Source organism: Crotalus tigris, unplaced genomic scaffold, assembly GCF_016545835.1.
Source record: "Crotalus tigris isolate CLP2741 ecotype Arizona unplaced genomic scaffold, ASM1654583v1 scf7180000017601.7605149639:7615979, whole genome shotgun sequence".
NCBI classification, from domain to species: Eukaryota; Metazoa; Chordata; class Lepidosauria; order Squamata; family Viperidae; genus Crotalus; species Crotalus tigris.
This window is the reverse complement of record NW_024096505.1, coordinates 6,305,001-6,321,738: the sequence shown is the minus strand read 5'-3', so window position 1 is coordinate 6,321,738 and position 16,738 is coordinate 6,305,001. Positions and strand designations below refer to the sequence as shown.

Below are 16,738 nucleotides of genomic sequence, written 5' to 3'. Positions count from 1 at the left end.
TCCCTCCCCCCCTTTTCCTAGCTGCCAGGTTAGGGAGAAGAAAGTTCAGAGAGATGCATAGTGCAGGAGGCAATTTGTTACATTGTAATGGGCAGCAGACCCAGAGGCAATAAACAAAAGGTTACATTATAGCAAATAGAGGAAGTGAAAGCCATAAGCCCATAGGCATACAGTATATCACCTCCCTGTTGGGAGTATGGCAGAATCCAGGGGAAGATGAAACTTGGTTTTAGATCAGAGGAGATAGAAATGAAATATAAATGGGTTCTGACAGTATCATTATTCTTCAGACCCGTATAAAGAAATCACAATGTGAACTTTCTGTCATTATTCAACTCTGATGCGGTATCTGAGCAATATATTGGTGGTTTTCCAAATATTATTCTCAAAGAGATAAAATTAGAGCTAAACTTATTACAGTCAGAATAAAAAACACATTATAGGGCCAAGAAGAGGGATAACTGATTTGTATATTAAGAAATTCCAGAGTAATATACTGTATATAAAAGTTACAGTCCTTATCAAAAATAAACTCTAAAAAAAAACAGTTCTCAGAATTTGTTTCTTAACATGCAGGGGTTTGGATCAGGTGTACTTGAAGTCCTTTCTGATTCTATAAGAGACAAAAAAAAGCCTAGTTTCTAAAGGATGAGATGATGGCAGTATGTGAAATATTTCTCTATTGATCATAATTCATATGAGCAAAATATATACAGCTTAGCCCGGGGAATTAAAAAATATTGAATGTTGCAGCATATTGCACACAAAAGTCAATATAATCACTAAATACATCTAGATTCTAGAGCTTTTCAGTCAGTATTCTCTAATAAAATTATAGCACCATCTAGTGGGCAGAAAGTAGATATCATAGCTAAAGCTGCTTTTCAAAAGGCAACTGGACTTCATTTTTTTCTTGACTACATTTCACTTCTCATCCAAGAAGCTTCTTCAGTTCTGAAGGAAGAAGCTTCTTGGATGAGAAGCGAAACAAAGAAAGTCCAGTTGCCTTTTGAAAAGCACCTTTGGGACAACCATGACCTGGATGACTGAGAATCTCCATAGAGATTTAGCTATGATGTCTAAGTACTTTCTGCCCACTAGATGGTTTTATCAGTCATCCAAAGTTTTTATTAGTCATCCAAAGTGATGTGACTTAGTTGGGCAGCCATGTAAATTTGCTATGCAAGCAAACAAAAAATTAAACTTGCATTAGCATGGTCACTATGCATGGAAACTATGGCAGGGGTGTCAAACTTGCAACGTCACATGACGTGTCGTGACATATCGCAACTTTTTTGCCATTGACGGCAATGGGGTTGGCGCGATTTCACTATGATGCATCTGGCCCACGGGCCGTCAGTTTGACACCCTTGCACTATAGGAATGATGACAGTTGGGGATCAACAAATTCATCTAGCTAGCTTTTCAGAGTCACTTTAGATAGTGAGATGGACAGCATATAAAATGTATAAATAAAGAAATAAACAAGACTGCTTTCAAAGTTTGTCTACTAGCTAAGCTGACTCTCCAATAATTTTAATAAACATTTATTAGAAAACGTATTTGAATCATAGACACAGTTACGGAATTATAGTTGTACATTAGGTTGTACATATTACTATAGTCGTTGTACATTAATCATATACAAGAATAACACTCCTACATCAACTGTTGTTGAGGAAGATAATCTTCTAGGTGAGAAATTATTATTTTCCAACACTTCCAGTGAGGAAATGATAAGTTAGACATCCATGAACGAGTAGGGATGATATTAGGGCTGAAAGTGGTGGCCAGAGGACAGATCTTGACTGGCAAAATCAGGATAGCAGAGATTGTGAAGTCACTCCTACGCCAAACAGCTGCTACTCACAAGCAAATCACAGCAACTGAGATTTTTGTGGTCAGCTGATGAAATGGCTGGGAGTTGAGAGATTACAATTACACCCATAGTCCAATGTAGCCTATGTGGATATAAATTGATAGCAGTGTTCCAATATCTCAGGGGCTGCCACAAAGAAGAGGGAGTCAAGCTATTCTCCAAAACACCTGAAGGCAGGACAAGAAGTAATCAAGGAGTGAAGCAACCTAGAATTAAGGAGAAACTTCCTGACAGTTAGAACAATTAACCAGTGGAACAATCTGCCTCCAGAAGTGGTGAATGCTCCAACACTAGAAGTTTTTAAGAAGAGATTGGACAGTCATTTGTGTGAAATGGTATAGGGTTTCCTGCCTGAGCAGGGGGCTGGACTAGATGACCTCCAAGGTCCCTTCTAACTTTATTACTATTATTATTATTTACTATTATTATTATTATTATTATTATCATCAGTGCTTTTTTGTAAAAAAAAGGTGCCAGAACTCACACACGTCATACAACCCACCTTGCCTACCCTACAAGGTTCCATTCAAAAAAGGTGCCGGAACTCTGTTCTGGGCGTTCTATAACAAAAAAAGCCATGATGATGATGATGATGATTAAACTTGGCTGAATCTCATTTCCTAATCACTTTCAAATTTACTTATTTACTACTTTTTAAATATTAAGAACCTTCAGAATGGCAAGTTTGATGGTATTCACTGGGGGAAGTTTCCTTCAATCCTTAATTAAAGACGTTTTTAGCTATAGGTTTAAAGACTTAGTAAATTTGGAGAATAAATGGCAAAAGGGTGATTTGAGTGTTGTTTCTGGAAAGATATAAAGAGATTAAGGATCTAGATGGATTTGAAATAGGATTTTGATATTAATTGAAATAATCTTCCCTGTAGGAAATGGCTGGTGTTTTGACTTCTGGAAAATTTTGAACTTTGGACACTAGAGGGAACCAGAAGAAAGTAAAAATTATAATTAAAAGAGAAGAACACGTACTCTATTTGTGAACACAAGATGGAGGAAAGTACCTTAACACTGGGGGGGATAGGGGGGAGAGGCTGTGATTAACTCACACAACCCTTTCTTTCCTAGGCCAAAGCAGCGCTTTTCCGCCGCCCCGAAGCCAGACCCTCGCAGTCGAGATGGGGCAGCTTATGGCATCCCCGCCCTTCCCACTCGGTTTTGCTTTCATTTTCGGAATCGCGGGTACACCACCGAGTAGTCTTTAGCGAGCGGCAATGAAAAGCGGGGCTGGTTGACTTTGCTCGGACCGAGTCTGACCCGGGGGAAAGGGCCGCTCCTTTGGCAGGTACGCCGGGCAGGGGGCCAATCCCTGTACGTTCTCCAGGGAGGGAGGGAGGAGCGAAGGTGAACGCCCTTGGCATCCAGGGGTAATGCTCAGGGGCTTCGGCGAGAACCAGGCCTGGGACAAGCAGATTGTGCCCCGCCCCTGGCGGAGCCGGAGCCGGGCATTTCTTCTCTGCCATTTTCCAAGACTGACAGAGAGAAAAACGAGGCTGGGCTTTGTGCTGAAGCGGAAAGAGACAGGCCAAACTGCGCTCCCGCGTTGGGCACGGCTCCTTTTCGTGTGGCGCAAAGGAGCAGCCCAAGGAAGAGGGGAGGCCGCCCCGGGGGGGGGGTGCAGGAGGCCCCGCGCGCGTCTTCAGCAGGGCCGCAGCGACCGAAGGATTTGCCCGAGCACCATGTTGAAGGGGGGGACGGGGGAGCTGCAGAGGAAGCGAGTGGAGGGCGAGGGGAAGGTTTCCGGCAGCCTCAGCGTCTGCCTGTTGCGGGCGGCCGCAAGATGACAAGATGCAGAAAACCTCGAACCTGTGTCAGTCCTGGCCGGATGCATCATAGCGCAACCGCGCCCACCCCATTGCCGGCAATGGCAAAAAAAGTCGCGATATGTCACTTGGCGTTGCGAGTTTGACACCCCTGATCTAACTCGCCCCCGCTCGTCCCTAAAAAGCTACAACAACCCTCTTCCCCCCCCCCCCGAGCAACTTGTGTAGGGACACACCTGAATAGGTTTGTGCCCTCAAAGGAGCTGCTTTATGGTAACTAATATGGATCTTTATGATGACTGATGCAGAGGGGGGGGGGGAGAGGTTGCTAAGAGGTTTCCCTTTTGCCCCAGAAAGCTCCACTGATGCCCCTAATAGTAATCATTCACAAGTGGAGGGTCCTGAGCATCTGTGGGGCAAAAGAAGGCAGATTTTGTTTACAGAATTAGAAAAAAAACATTGTTTATTTGTGAGAGGAATTCAGATTCTGAGACAGCTAATTCTGTAGCAAATGATCTTAAGGCTGGACAGTAATAATTTAATTTATTAGAGCCCTGATTCCTGTTAAGGGAGGTTCTTAATGTAAAGTATGGCTAACTATCAACACTATCTTTTTAAAATAAATGTGAGGACAGGAATATTACTTCCTTGTTCATTCAAAAAGTACTACTTCCTTCCACCCAGATTAACACAAGGCACATTATTTGGAAATTCAGCACAGATGCCATGGCCTTTCAAAAAAAAAAAGGAAGGCAGTGCAGATTTAGGGTTGTTTACACTCAAGTGTGGTTTTGTGATCTGGTTTCAGTGCCACCCATTTCTTCTGGTGAGAATCAAATAGTTGTTTTTAAAAGCTTGGGTGCCTAAGTCAGCTTTCTAAGGCAGTCTTCTTAGGCCAAGCCTCTTGGAGATCTATTTAAAGGTAAAGTTTATGTGTCTTTACATATGCCGGGGATATAACATATGTATCATGTGTTTTGTTGTCATAGTTTTTGGAATTAATGTTATGTCTATGTTGGAAGAAAAGTCTTCATCATGGTTCAGTCCAAGCCGGGGATAAACAACATGGCGACTGCTTTAGAAAGAAAGTCGCAGTTTATTGAAGAGGAGAGCCAGACAGAAAGATGGCTCTGGCAGAAAGAGAGTGAGCACATGTAGGGAGTAGGTTTTTATACCCTCTGGAGCCTTTTCTTTGGCGTTGTTCCTGTGGCATGAACTTTGACCTGAGTCTGAGTGCCCCCTTTGGTATCTGTGGGTTAATCCTATTATGTCCTGTCTTAGAGTTAGGGTGGGGTTTGTAGATTTTAAGTGTCTTTGTCTTTTTTAATCTTCTAGCTTCAACCTTCCTGAATGGTTTACATCTGCATTTCTACAGAGCTGGTTTCTGCTTGGGGGAGGGAGACAGAAAAACTGGGCATACTTTTCTGCCTTTTTAAGATCCTTTGAGAAAATATATTTGCCTGCCCTTTTAATATTTCCTTTTGGGGGGGGCTGACTTCCCACATCTATCTGCTATCATTGTCAACATTTGTGACTCTGTATCTTCTACTAGCAGCAAAACAAAAAATAGCTGTTTCAGGGCTGAAACTTTCTGATCCCCAAATATCCCATTCTAGACTCAGCAGAGCTGTTCCAATATCACCAAAATATTCTAACATGAGGATAGACCATTCTGACCTTACCAGAAGTTATCCCATCTCTAAACATTTTGTACACATCTTGTAAACATTTCAGCAGGTGGTTGGCCTTGAAAGTCTACTCTTCAGTACTATTGAAAGCCCTTGGTGATAGCTGTTCACTGTTGCATTCCCAGTTTTTACACATCTTTGCACATTTTTAAATTATTGTTATTTGTGTTGCTCCTGTCATTTGTCTTTATCTGAGTTATGAAGACAGGAATTGCATATCAGTCAGAGTAAGCTCAAATCAGAATGCCTTATAAGAATTGAAAAATAAACTGACAAAACCAATATTAACAACACAGATTTGTAACTGCTTCTGCAGTTTGATAAACTACTAGACCTTTACCTACAGCATAGCTTTATCAGCTAATGTTTTGCTTTCAAGACTTATTAGAATGGATTCCTGATTTTAAAAGTCCCTCTTTGAGGGAGATGGGCAGTTCAGAAATGTCAAAAATAAATAAATAAATAACTATGTTATAGACTTTTGCCACAATGAAATCAGAGTAATTCGTTTTATTGTGACTACTATTTAATTCAGTCAAAGCCAAGCTTGGCTGCTTTATCTTCCTTCCATGCAATTGTGCATAGAAATTGCTCTAAATGAGAGAAATCTATGTCTGTATTTCTGTACATAAAATATGTACAGCCATCAGAGATTGATTAAAGGTTCCAGGGAAAAAAAGGATTAGTTCATTTGGCTTCCTCTGACTTTTAAATGGTGCGTTCTGGAAGCTGTGGTTGAACAAATGGGTTGCAGTTTTGAATTGCTGTACCCTTTGCTTGAATACTAAGTAACACTGTATGCTGAGCTTTAAAAGTACTTAGAAACAAAATTGTTTTAGCTGGAGTATATCAAGTTTCAATTCCTTCTTTTATAGGAACTGTTGTGCTATAAGTTGCACTTTAGGGGAGGAATAAACTAAAGACTTAGTTGGAAAAAATGTTGATTTCATAATTTTAACAAGGAGCTATTAAATATAAGCAGACTTCAATCTTGGACTGTTACATTGAGTTATATTGCATTGTATCCTTTGGCAAGTGAACAGAAGCTCTGTGTTTTTGTTTTTGTGTATATGCACACACCCACCTACATTGTTTCTACTACCGGTAGTATGAAATCTCATACTGTTCTGGAGGTCCTCCAGCTCTTTGGAGCAACTTGAATAGCAGAGGCCTGCAGAGAGAAGAGAGAAAACAGAAAATCATTTTCCTTTCCCGTTTAAAAACCTCTTACATCAAAAAGCCTTATTTGAATAGCAAAGGACATAGCAAAGCTTTAACATTATAGTACATTGTTTTAAACAGCCAGGTTTGTTATTTTTTGAACATTGTTTCACTCGGTCCGTTGCAGATGCAGAATTAACATCAACACTTAATTGCTAGGATGTGTTTTTAAACTACAATGGCATTTTCCAAGAAACCACTGAATTTCTGCAAACTTGGTAAGTTAAATTTAATTAGAGAGAATGTAGTGAATTGGGGTGTGTTTTTTTGTTGCCAGTTTCTCCTTTGTCTTCTTGGTTGTGTGTTATCATTGTGGGAGGAAATTTGCCTAGGAAATGTCATGATCACCTCCTTCCATGTGCCTAAAATAAATTGTTTATTTGAAACAGAATATTGATAAACAGTCTTCAAGGTGGTACATTAATTGAAACAGCAGCAATAGCAATAGCATTTAGGCTTATATACTGCTTCACAGTGCTTTACAACCCTCTCTAAGCGGTTTACAGAGTCAGACCAACAAGCTGGGTCCTCATTTTACCGATCTCGGAAGGATGGAAGGCTGAGTCAGAAGGCTGTTTTTAAGGTTTTTAATTAATTTTGAAAAATAATAATTCATTGTTCTTTCATCAATCATTTGCCTGATTTCAACCTATTTCCTAAAACATATGCGATGTTAGGGTTTAAAAAAAACAAAGAAACACATTTTGCGTTCATAATAGAAAAATGTGTTATTACTACTTATAATTCTAAGCTGTGATCTTAAGATAGCTTTATAAAAGGCATCTACATGAAAGCAGAATTAGTGCAGCAAGAAAAAAGTTAATATTTTGCTAATAAATATTCACCTCGGTGGGAACTTTCTTCACATAAAATATTGTACCTTTGAAATACTCCCCCAACTCTTCCTGACATTTATGCTATGCACAATACATGTGTTGCTTCAAGAGGTTATGAACCTTCCAACCTTACAACACAGGAAGTTTTAAAGAAGAGACTGGACGACCATTTGTGTGAAATGGTACAGGATTTCCTGTCTGAGCAGAGAGTTGGACTAAAAAACTTTCAACTCTATTATTCCGTTATTCTATTATGCCACAGCAAATGTATATAATTATCTGCTGCCAGGTAATCATAATTATGATGGAAACAATTGTCTCTTTTTATGCTTGAATGGTTGCCATGTTTTATTTATATATCTTTACGATAATTTCCTGATATGTACAATCTTTTCTCACTGATTTACAGTAACATCCGGCACTTATTTTTTTCTCAGTGTTCACCTGAAACTCACATTTGTATTAGACTAACCAAATGCATTAGTACAATGGGTCACTATTTTGAAAGCATTGATTGGCTGGCTAATAGCCAATGGGAAATATTTTCCTAATATATAGACTGCTCCCCAAAGATAAGATCACCGGGGCAGCAGATTTTATCTACAACACTTAAGGCTGCTTGGGTCACATAAGCACATCTGCAGAAGGCAGACGAGGGAACGTAGTGAAGTTTCCATATCACAGTATCATACAGTTTAAGAAAAAAAAGTTTAGATGCTGTTCTTTATATCTACACTGGAACAAGACCATTTAGATAAGACTGCTTTGATTCTGAATTCATGGGCTTGAGAGTAAGCTGATAAAAAAGAGTCAGCAACAGCATGCAGAACTTGCTGTCAATCCTAAGTGAAGAAAAGTTCATAAATGCAACGTCTTTTTTCTACAGTTCTACCTATGACTGCAAGGTATCTTTATAAGCTTTTTATCAGGCACTGGGGATTTTAATAATGTGTAAAGGAGATAGAAATATTCTCTAGCCTCAATTTAAACCTAGGATTTCCTAATTTCAATCAAAGAGGCTGTAACAGTTATAGAACTTCAGTAATGAAGACATGTTGGGTTCCTGATTGCAGAGAAGTACAGCCATGATCCGCAGCCCTTTTTATATAATAGGGTATGTGGTGATAACTTCTAGTCAGCCTTTTTTTTTCAGTGCAGGACAGATAGGAGTAGGCAAACTGGCAACATCAAATATTTGTCTCCATGCTTTCAGTTTTTAATATTTGAAAAGGGCCTTTGCATTTGCTTTCAAAGAACTCTTATGGTTTGCTCATTTATTTATTTATTTTAAAGATTTGTATGTTCACCTATCTTAAAACACAACTCTGGGCAATGGACAGCAACAGTAAAACCCCAAATCTAAGAGTCATAAAACATAACCAAAACCCAGGGCTTCAGTCATTCTCTTCATTTGCTCCAACAACCAACTCAAAACATTCTCAGTTTACCCCGGTGCCTGTGTAAAATGCAGATCTTGATGCCTTCCGTGTACAGACACACACACACACACACACACACACACACACACACACACACCACCTAAACATCTGATGTTATATATATAACAGTAATTTGTTTTCGATGACACTAAGCATTATTTTGCTAGAGTGAGAAATTAAGGTTATTGTCCAGGTTATTGCATATTCTGATTTGGATTCTGCACATGAACCGTTTATGTACATTGGTCGTGTCTTTACTCTTATAATTGAGTTCTTCCACCTCCTTGTTTAATGAACATGTTAACAATGAAGAAATCTTGCATTGGAAGAAACTCAGAAGTCATTCTCCCACTTCGTTTCTGTTTCCTAGGGCAGGGGTTCTCACCTTGGCAACTTTAAGACTTATGGACTTCAACTTTCAGAATTCCTCAGCCAGCAAAGCTGAAAGTTGAAGTCCACAAATCTTAAAGTTGCCAAGTTTGAGGACCCCTGTCCTAGGACATACAGTCCAGGTGTGTTTTCTTCCTACTATTTCTAGCTCTAGAATCCCTATTTCCAATCCCAAGTAGCACTTGTTCCTTGTGGTTCTGTCAATTGTAGACTGAACTTGATCATAAGACTCCTCTAGCTTCTTATCTTCTGCATCAGTAATTGGAGCATAAATATGGATAGGTGTGTCTGTAAAATTTAATTGATATTATTCAGTCATGGATTATATTGAATCCAAGCAGTCTCTTTGCTATATCCTTCCTAACCATGAAAGCAGTACCATTCCTTCCACGTTCTGAGTAGTAAAACTACGATATTCTGACTAAAATTATCCAATTTCAGTCCATTTCAATTTGTTGTCAGTGTGTATTAGATTCATGTCATTTCTCACTTTGTTGAACTTTCCCATGGTCAAATCTCTTATATTTCCTTTTCTCATTGTAATTCTTGGTTTTCAGCTTCATATTTTATTTTCTTACATGGCAACATCAGCAATTAGATGTCCTGAAAATTTTAATCTAGCAATGTTATAAACATCATTAGTATTCCAAAATATCCCCAACTATTTCTCAGTAATATGTTGAATGTCATTCAACCTGGAGGGCCATCATCCATATCATCAACCACTTTATATTATCTATGCAGCTGGATTCCTTAGTAAAATACTATTGTTGCATAGAATGAAATGATGTATTTGACATTGTCATTAAAATGATAATCCAACTCCAGCATATTCCTGTATTGTTGCTGCCTAATACAGATGCATGTTTTATTTAGCTGGGCAATTCTGAAGCCGGGAATACATACTTTTAGGATAGATTCTGTTCTGCATATTAAATATCTAGTGGTTGTACAAAGTATAACTGATAATTTTTAATTATTCGATGAGGGTTTGTCTTTAAATTGCAGAACTTTCTAGTTGAACTAACACATTGTACTAAGCCAGAGTTTGTGTTTATCATGATTTACTGAAAAGGCTATGGTTATCTAGCTAGGATCTAATGCCAAAGCCCCAAAATTCATTGCCCACAAACCACAGTGGCTAGATTCACAGATACCCACTTACGGTATTGTATAATATGTGACTTCCTATCCAATAGCACTTTCATCTGTCTCTCTTTGACCTTAATGTCATCCTATTTTTTTATCTTTTCCTGTATGTGGTTATTTGTTCAACAGATAGATTTTACAAAAAAAATAATACTATTACTTTGTAGGTCCATAAGTCTCCCAACATAAAAAAAAGGTCTACAGTAAATAAAAAAAAAGGAAAAGCAAATTTCGGGTTTTTTTATTGTGGTGAGGGAAAGCCAAAAGGCTGAATGTTATATAAGTACTCATCAACTTACAACCATAATGGAGCCTGCTCATCGTGGTCATAAGTCATAAAATGTGTTGGGCATGTGTCCAACCCAGTTTTGAGATATTTTTTGTGGAGGTCATTAAGCAAATCAAAGATGGCTGTTTTGCAAAAGAAATAAACAAACACTTGGTTTTGGCAAAACCATCATAAAATGCAGCCACATGACTGCAGGATGCTGCAAATGGCCATAAATACAGCCCAGTTGCTGAGTGCCCAAAATTCAGTTACATGACGGGGGCTATGTGACTATCAGAATTTCAGATCCTGGTTCTGAGTATCCTCTAGGTAGGTCCATTGTAGCTTTGAGCAGTCACTAAGTGACCAGCTGTAAGTCAAGGACTAATTGTCAAACTAAAACAGAAGATGTTCTCTAGTAGGGTGTGATCCAATTACAGTTAAAAATTAGAGAAAAGTTGAAAATTGCACAAATATTATAAAATCTATATACATCACAATACATTTACCATTGCCCTAAAAATACCATTTACAAGTATACCTATCCTATATCCTATATCCTATACCTATTCTTCTTCTACCTGACATAACTAATAAGACCTATAGCTGGGAAATCCTGCCATCCAATTTTACAAACTACCATTCAGTGTAACTGACATGAGAGAGCTGCATGGCTTCTCTCAGATCATAAATCTTCTCAGAACGGAAGTTCTTAAATTGTACTCTGACCATGGATTTTTGTAAAGTAAATGTGTTTTAAAAGTTCAGTAAGATTTCACTATTTAAGAAAAAACCTTTTTATTTACTTTACATCTGTTTTTGGACTTGTTTCAATCATCTGGTTACATCAAATTTGGCCATTTTGGCCCATCAACAAACTTTAATTAACAGTCCTATTGATTCCAGCAGAGTATGAGCAAAGTTGGGATCTATTTGAATATATAATATTTAATTTGTAATTTATTATATTATATATTAACATTAGTACGTTACTATATTGTAATATTTGAAAACATATTTTAAGATCATTTTTAAAGAAAGTAATAAATGGCAGTATTAAGCTAGGGAGGAAAGTGGCTGCTGTCAGATGGACTACAGCAGCCTTCTCCAAACTGGTATTTATGTTGGCTGAAGTACTTGAAGATTGTTTGTTTGTTTGTTCGATTAATCAATTTATATGAGTGTCTAACACACAAATTATGATACTATGTGGCTAGCTTCAGGTTAAAAAGAAACAAAAAATAACTAACTAGCCAAACAAACACAAAACAAAAATAACAATAAAAATATAGCACGTTTGAGGCCAACCCCAATCACCACCCCAATCATTATAAAATGGTCTCCTCTCGTCCCCTGATCCAGTATCTGGGGGAAGAGGCAGGCTTTGCAGAAGGCCATTTGGCTCAGGGCTCTCTGAATCTCAGGGGATATGTTGTTCCATAAGACGGGCACCATAATAGAAGGCAAGCTGCCTGAATCCTATGAAATGACATTATTTCATAGAAGGGACAGGATGAACATGCCCACCCTCTTGGACCTTGTGAGATAGGCTAAAATAATCAGAGCCAGGTAGTTCAACAAACAATCTTTTCCATGAAAGGCTTTATAGATGATAACTATCACCTTGAATTACATCCAGAAGTCTAATGTAGCCGTCGAAGTTCATAAAGTAGTGATGTTACATGGCTCACTATAGTTCAGCTATAATTATTCATGTCACTGCATTGTGGACCACTGGTAGTTTCCTAATAGTCTTCAAAGGGAGCCCTATATACAACACCTTGCAATAGGACAAACGGGGTGACTACAAACAGGGCCTCCAGTTCAGGAATGGGAACACTCAGCACATAAGATGGATTTGGTCCTCCTGGCCACTGCAAGTACCTGCTGTTCAAGCAGTTGCTGAGGACTCCCAAATAGCACACTTCTGTAAATTGATGGTCCTTGTATCTAGTGGTGGTGCAGAACTAAAGTCCATAGCTATTCCAACACTCTAAAAGAATGCAAAGAGTGCTATAAATTCTCTATTGTTTACGCCATTGTACAGAGAATAGATAAGAAACTTCTTACTATAGGAATTTAATAATGCACAGAAACTGGTTTTTGTATACAAAAATATTTAACCATTCCCAATTTATTTTAGTAGAATTTTTGTAACAATAGATAAGTTGGGTGTCATTATTTGTCTAGAAGAAAAAGATAATAGAGAAGCAAAAATCCAATATCCAAATAAATCTAGATACTATCTTTACTACTTAAAAAAAGTATATCATGGTTACTTTACACTTCTTACAAATAGTGACTTCTAAATAAACCTAAATATTTTGGAAAGGTTTAGAGATAAAAAGCCATGGAGGAGAGAAAAGCAGGGTCATTTTGGGTTGAGAGGGCAAACCACAAATGAAACCAAAAGATTTTGAGTACATTTTATCATGGAAAACTATGGAAAGAAATAGGGATAATACACCTGTAACCATCCTCCTTGAAGATGATTGGATGCTCAGAGCTGCTTATGAATTGTTTTCTGTCATGAAACTACTCAGTAGCAAAATACCCACCCATCCCTGGGTATGAATCTCTGATGCTAAATTCTATTTTATATTAATTTTCCAACCATCTATTTATATATGATCAAATTATTGTAGTGTTTTTCTTAATATTTGTTTTCTTTAATTTACAGTATGTGTCAGTGCAATAACTTTGACTTTTAGCAACGTACTTGGTAAGTATTTTTCATGTACTATAGAGAACTTGCTAGAGATGAACTCTTATTGATAGCAACATCCCTGAAAAGTGATATAAATTCTGTCCATCGATCTATGTAAAATTATGCCAAAGCATGATTTAGTGTGACATATCTAAAGATCACGCAAGCCTCTGCTTCACATACATCCCCTACTCTGTTTTATCCTTTTCTTGCATAGCTGGGAAGAAAATTTTGAAAGTGTTTATTTTTAGATTTTTTTTAAGACTGCTGATGTTAAAATGAGCCCGCTTTAAATGATAGATTATAAAGCTGTATTAGTTAAATTAACCAAATTTAATATAATCATAATCTCATGATTACATGTAACAATCCAGTGTTAAAGAAAAATGCTGAAGGAAAGGAGGGAACCCACAAAGCCGATGCTTAATTGAACTTTCAATTAAGGGGCCTATCAGGGCTTTCTGTTCCATTCATTAAAACTACATCAACTTCATCATCAACAACAGTATGATGCTGGGAGGCTGCAAAGCAAATCACTAGCCTCCAGCATCATCCTTATCTCCAAGAATTCCTTGGTCTCCATATCAGGCCATAGGTATTCTTAGAAAATAACATGCTGATTGATTACAATCTAATGCTTGATTTAAATTATATCCAGCAAAAAAAAAATGGGATAAAAGTGCATTTAACAAACCCGGAGCACCTTGGGTGCTTAAATGGTGGTGGGAGAAAGCACCAATTTGCATTATGGCCAATGGAATGTTTTGCAACTATTTATATCCACCATTGACTCAGACTGAGTTCTTTGTCATAGAAACCCAAGGAAATCTCATTCTGCTTGAAACCTGTGCTGCACTGTGCTAATTTCTCCTATTTTCCAAAACAATTTTTTTTTACTCTTTCAAAGATAGCTCTTATGCCCTCCTCTTCCTTCTTCCCCCTTTCTTTTTGCAGGCTTTTGCACGCTTCTTACTTTACAAATATATAACAGTGACAAACAGTCTGCTTGAAGCATGAGGTAAGGGGCAAGATAGACGGCCAGTTTTGGATTTGCTGGAAGAATCATCAAATTGTAAAGGAGGGCAGCGGGAAGAAAAGTCTAGGCTTAAGCTAGGAGAGAAATAGACATGGCATGTCCTGATACGTTTGTACATTCTGTTTGTATTTTCTTCCTTGATGAATATAAATGTACAGTGAGAGTCTTTTTTTTTTTTTTTTTTGCACAAGAAACATCTGAATCACCACTCATTCTGAAGATGAAACCAGAGGATTTTGAGTACATTTTATCATGGAAAGCTGGAAATAGTTCAAGGACATCAGCATGCTACACAGTGATGTATACAATGAAAAGGTTTTTATCTGTTTTCTTTATACCTATGTATATTTACATTTTGTGAGTGTTTATAAGTAATCATGGTGGACAAAGCATTATTTTAACACAGGTGCTTAGATACTGCTTCAAGAAAAATAAAAATAATGCAAATGTTTAAAAGTCAATACATTTATTTGGCACATCTTTCATAGATTGGAGGCAATTTGATCAGATGGGATATTATTTTTTATAGATACAGAGTAAAGTTGGGGAGTGGTTATCATTTTGTGGACAGAAGCCACACTTGATATTTGTAGGACTGGCAAAGGCCAATGAGCATGGGATGATAATGCAAAGTAACCAGGCTATGACATACATTTGAATGGTGCCAGATTTTTCTGTATGTTCCTGAATTTAAGGTAGAGTTTAAAGAGGGTTCTTTTTTAATTCTATAAAGACTATTATTGGGAATACAAATCAGTATTATTAGTTTCCAGACTGAAAATGATAGAAAACTGTGAAAACAATTTTCAGCAAATGGAGTCAGAAAGGATTCTGAGTGCTGCATGTACTTGGAGTATAGTTGCTATCCTGTATGGACCTAAAACCAATTGAAAATCTTGAGGCAATATAGCCATGGAATCCTTGGTGTATTCAAGAGGTCAAAGGAAAGTAAGTGACAAAAAGTGCATTATGAGATGATTGATGCAAACCTGTGACCTACAGTATATACTTGCATACAACACTGAACGCAACATTCCTGTATTGTGAATATTTTCATCATCACAGTTTTTACTAAGTGCCTATAAATTAAAGAACATCAGTCTGTTATATTCAATTAAAGTATGTTTGCAAAAATCTAAAGTTATCACTCAATTGGCAATATGTTCTCATTTTATATAAATAAAATAAACCAGTCAATCATTACTGTCAATGGCAGTAATTAACACTTTTTCCTACTTGATGGAGATAAACCTAGACCAGATGGGTGCATTTGTGGAATGGCTGGGAAATTCGACAGAAAATGGAAGGGAAAAATGTCTTGTTTTATTTTTTTTAGAAATGTTAGCTGTAATTTCCTTACCATGGGAACAGAGTTGAAATCAGCAGCAAAAGGCCAGGAACAAGTTAATTCTTACAACTCTAGGCAAGTAAAATAACTCTTGAGAAGTTGAAATGTGTTCGAATATTAGTACCTTGGGTTGGTAGTTGGGCTGTTGGGTTGACCTCCGAGCTTGGCGATTTGGTTGCAAATGTTTCATCTCCATTCGGGGGAATCATCTTCAGTGCGCTTTGAATTATGCTTGTCTATGAGAGCACTGGCCTTTAAATACCTTTTTGTATGATGTAAATACTATTTTGTGTTATGTCCATCCATGAAGACTCAGAAGGACACAAGTTTCATCTAAACAGAACCATAGTTGTAACCCAAGCGAAATTGAGACAAAGAGAATTCCTCGAAGCCTGGTTCTCCACCAATAAATCAATAAACAGACATCGACCCAATCTACCAACCTCTGAGAACGAAAGAACTACTTCAACCGCAATCCTGAAGGCAGCATTTAAAAACAAACAAACAGGCACCCCACCACACAGCACCAAAAATCACAACCCTCCACAAGAAATTGGACCACGTCACGACAATGACAGTCAGCCAACCAAACAATCTGAAACCAGACTATGACTCAGAGGCAACCGAACAAACAACACCATTTGCATCACATCATAGACAGTACTTAAATACCAAGACTATGGCCCAGCAACAACAACCAGCCAGTCAAACAGCCCGAAACCAACACCCACACCAATTTAAATCACACAAAAAAATATTTAAAGGCCAGTGCTCTCACAGATTAGCACAATTCAAAAGTGCACTGAAATGGACAGATTAATTTTAGAGATTAAAGAGAAAGAAGATTCAGTTTATTTTAAAACATGGGACAATTTTTATCAATGGCTAGCAAAAAGATAGTGAGAAATGAATGTGATACCTTATTGTGTATATATATATATATTAATAAGATGAGGGACATGTACTGACTAACTGACATTGTTTATGATTATTGTTTCT

The 16,738-nt window shown here is 37.6% G+C and overlaps 1 protein-coding gene across 7 annotated transcripts in view; it reads left to right on the top strand.

The window, feature by feature from the left end:
- Window positions 1–2,893: 2,893 nt before the first annotated feature.
- LOC120297000 (interferon alpha/beta receptor 2-like) overlaps window positions 2,894–16,738 on the top strand; it is a 23,331-nt gene continuing 9,486 nt past the window's right edge. Inside the window, exons 1-6 of one of the 7 annotated variants that reach the window (XM_039319131.1) lie at window positions 3,255–3,930; window positions 4,466–4,579; window positions 6,694–6,784; window positions 13,329–13,370; window positions 14,583–14,706; window positions 15,728–15,814. In XM_039319131.1, the coding sequence (XP_039175065.1) occupies window positions 6,745–6,784; window positions 13,329–13,370; window positions 14,583–14,706; window positions 15,728–15,814 (293 nt within the window). In that variant the 5' untranslated portion in view covers window positions 3,255–3,930; window positions 4,466–4,579; window positions 6,694–6,744. The other 6 variants (XM_039319151.1, XM_039319103.1, XM_039319140.1 and 3 more) reach the window with 6 other exon arrangements.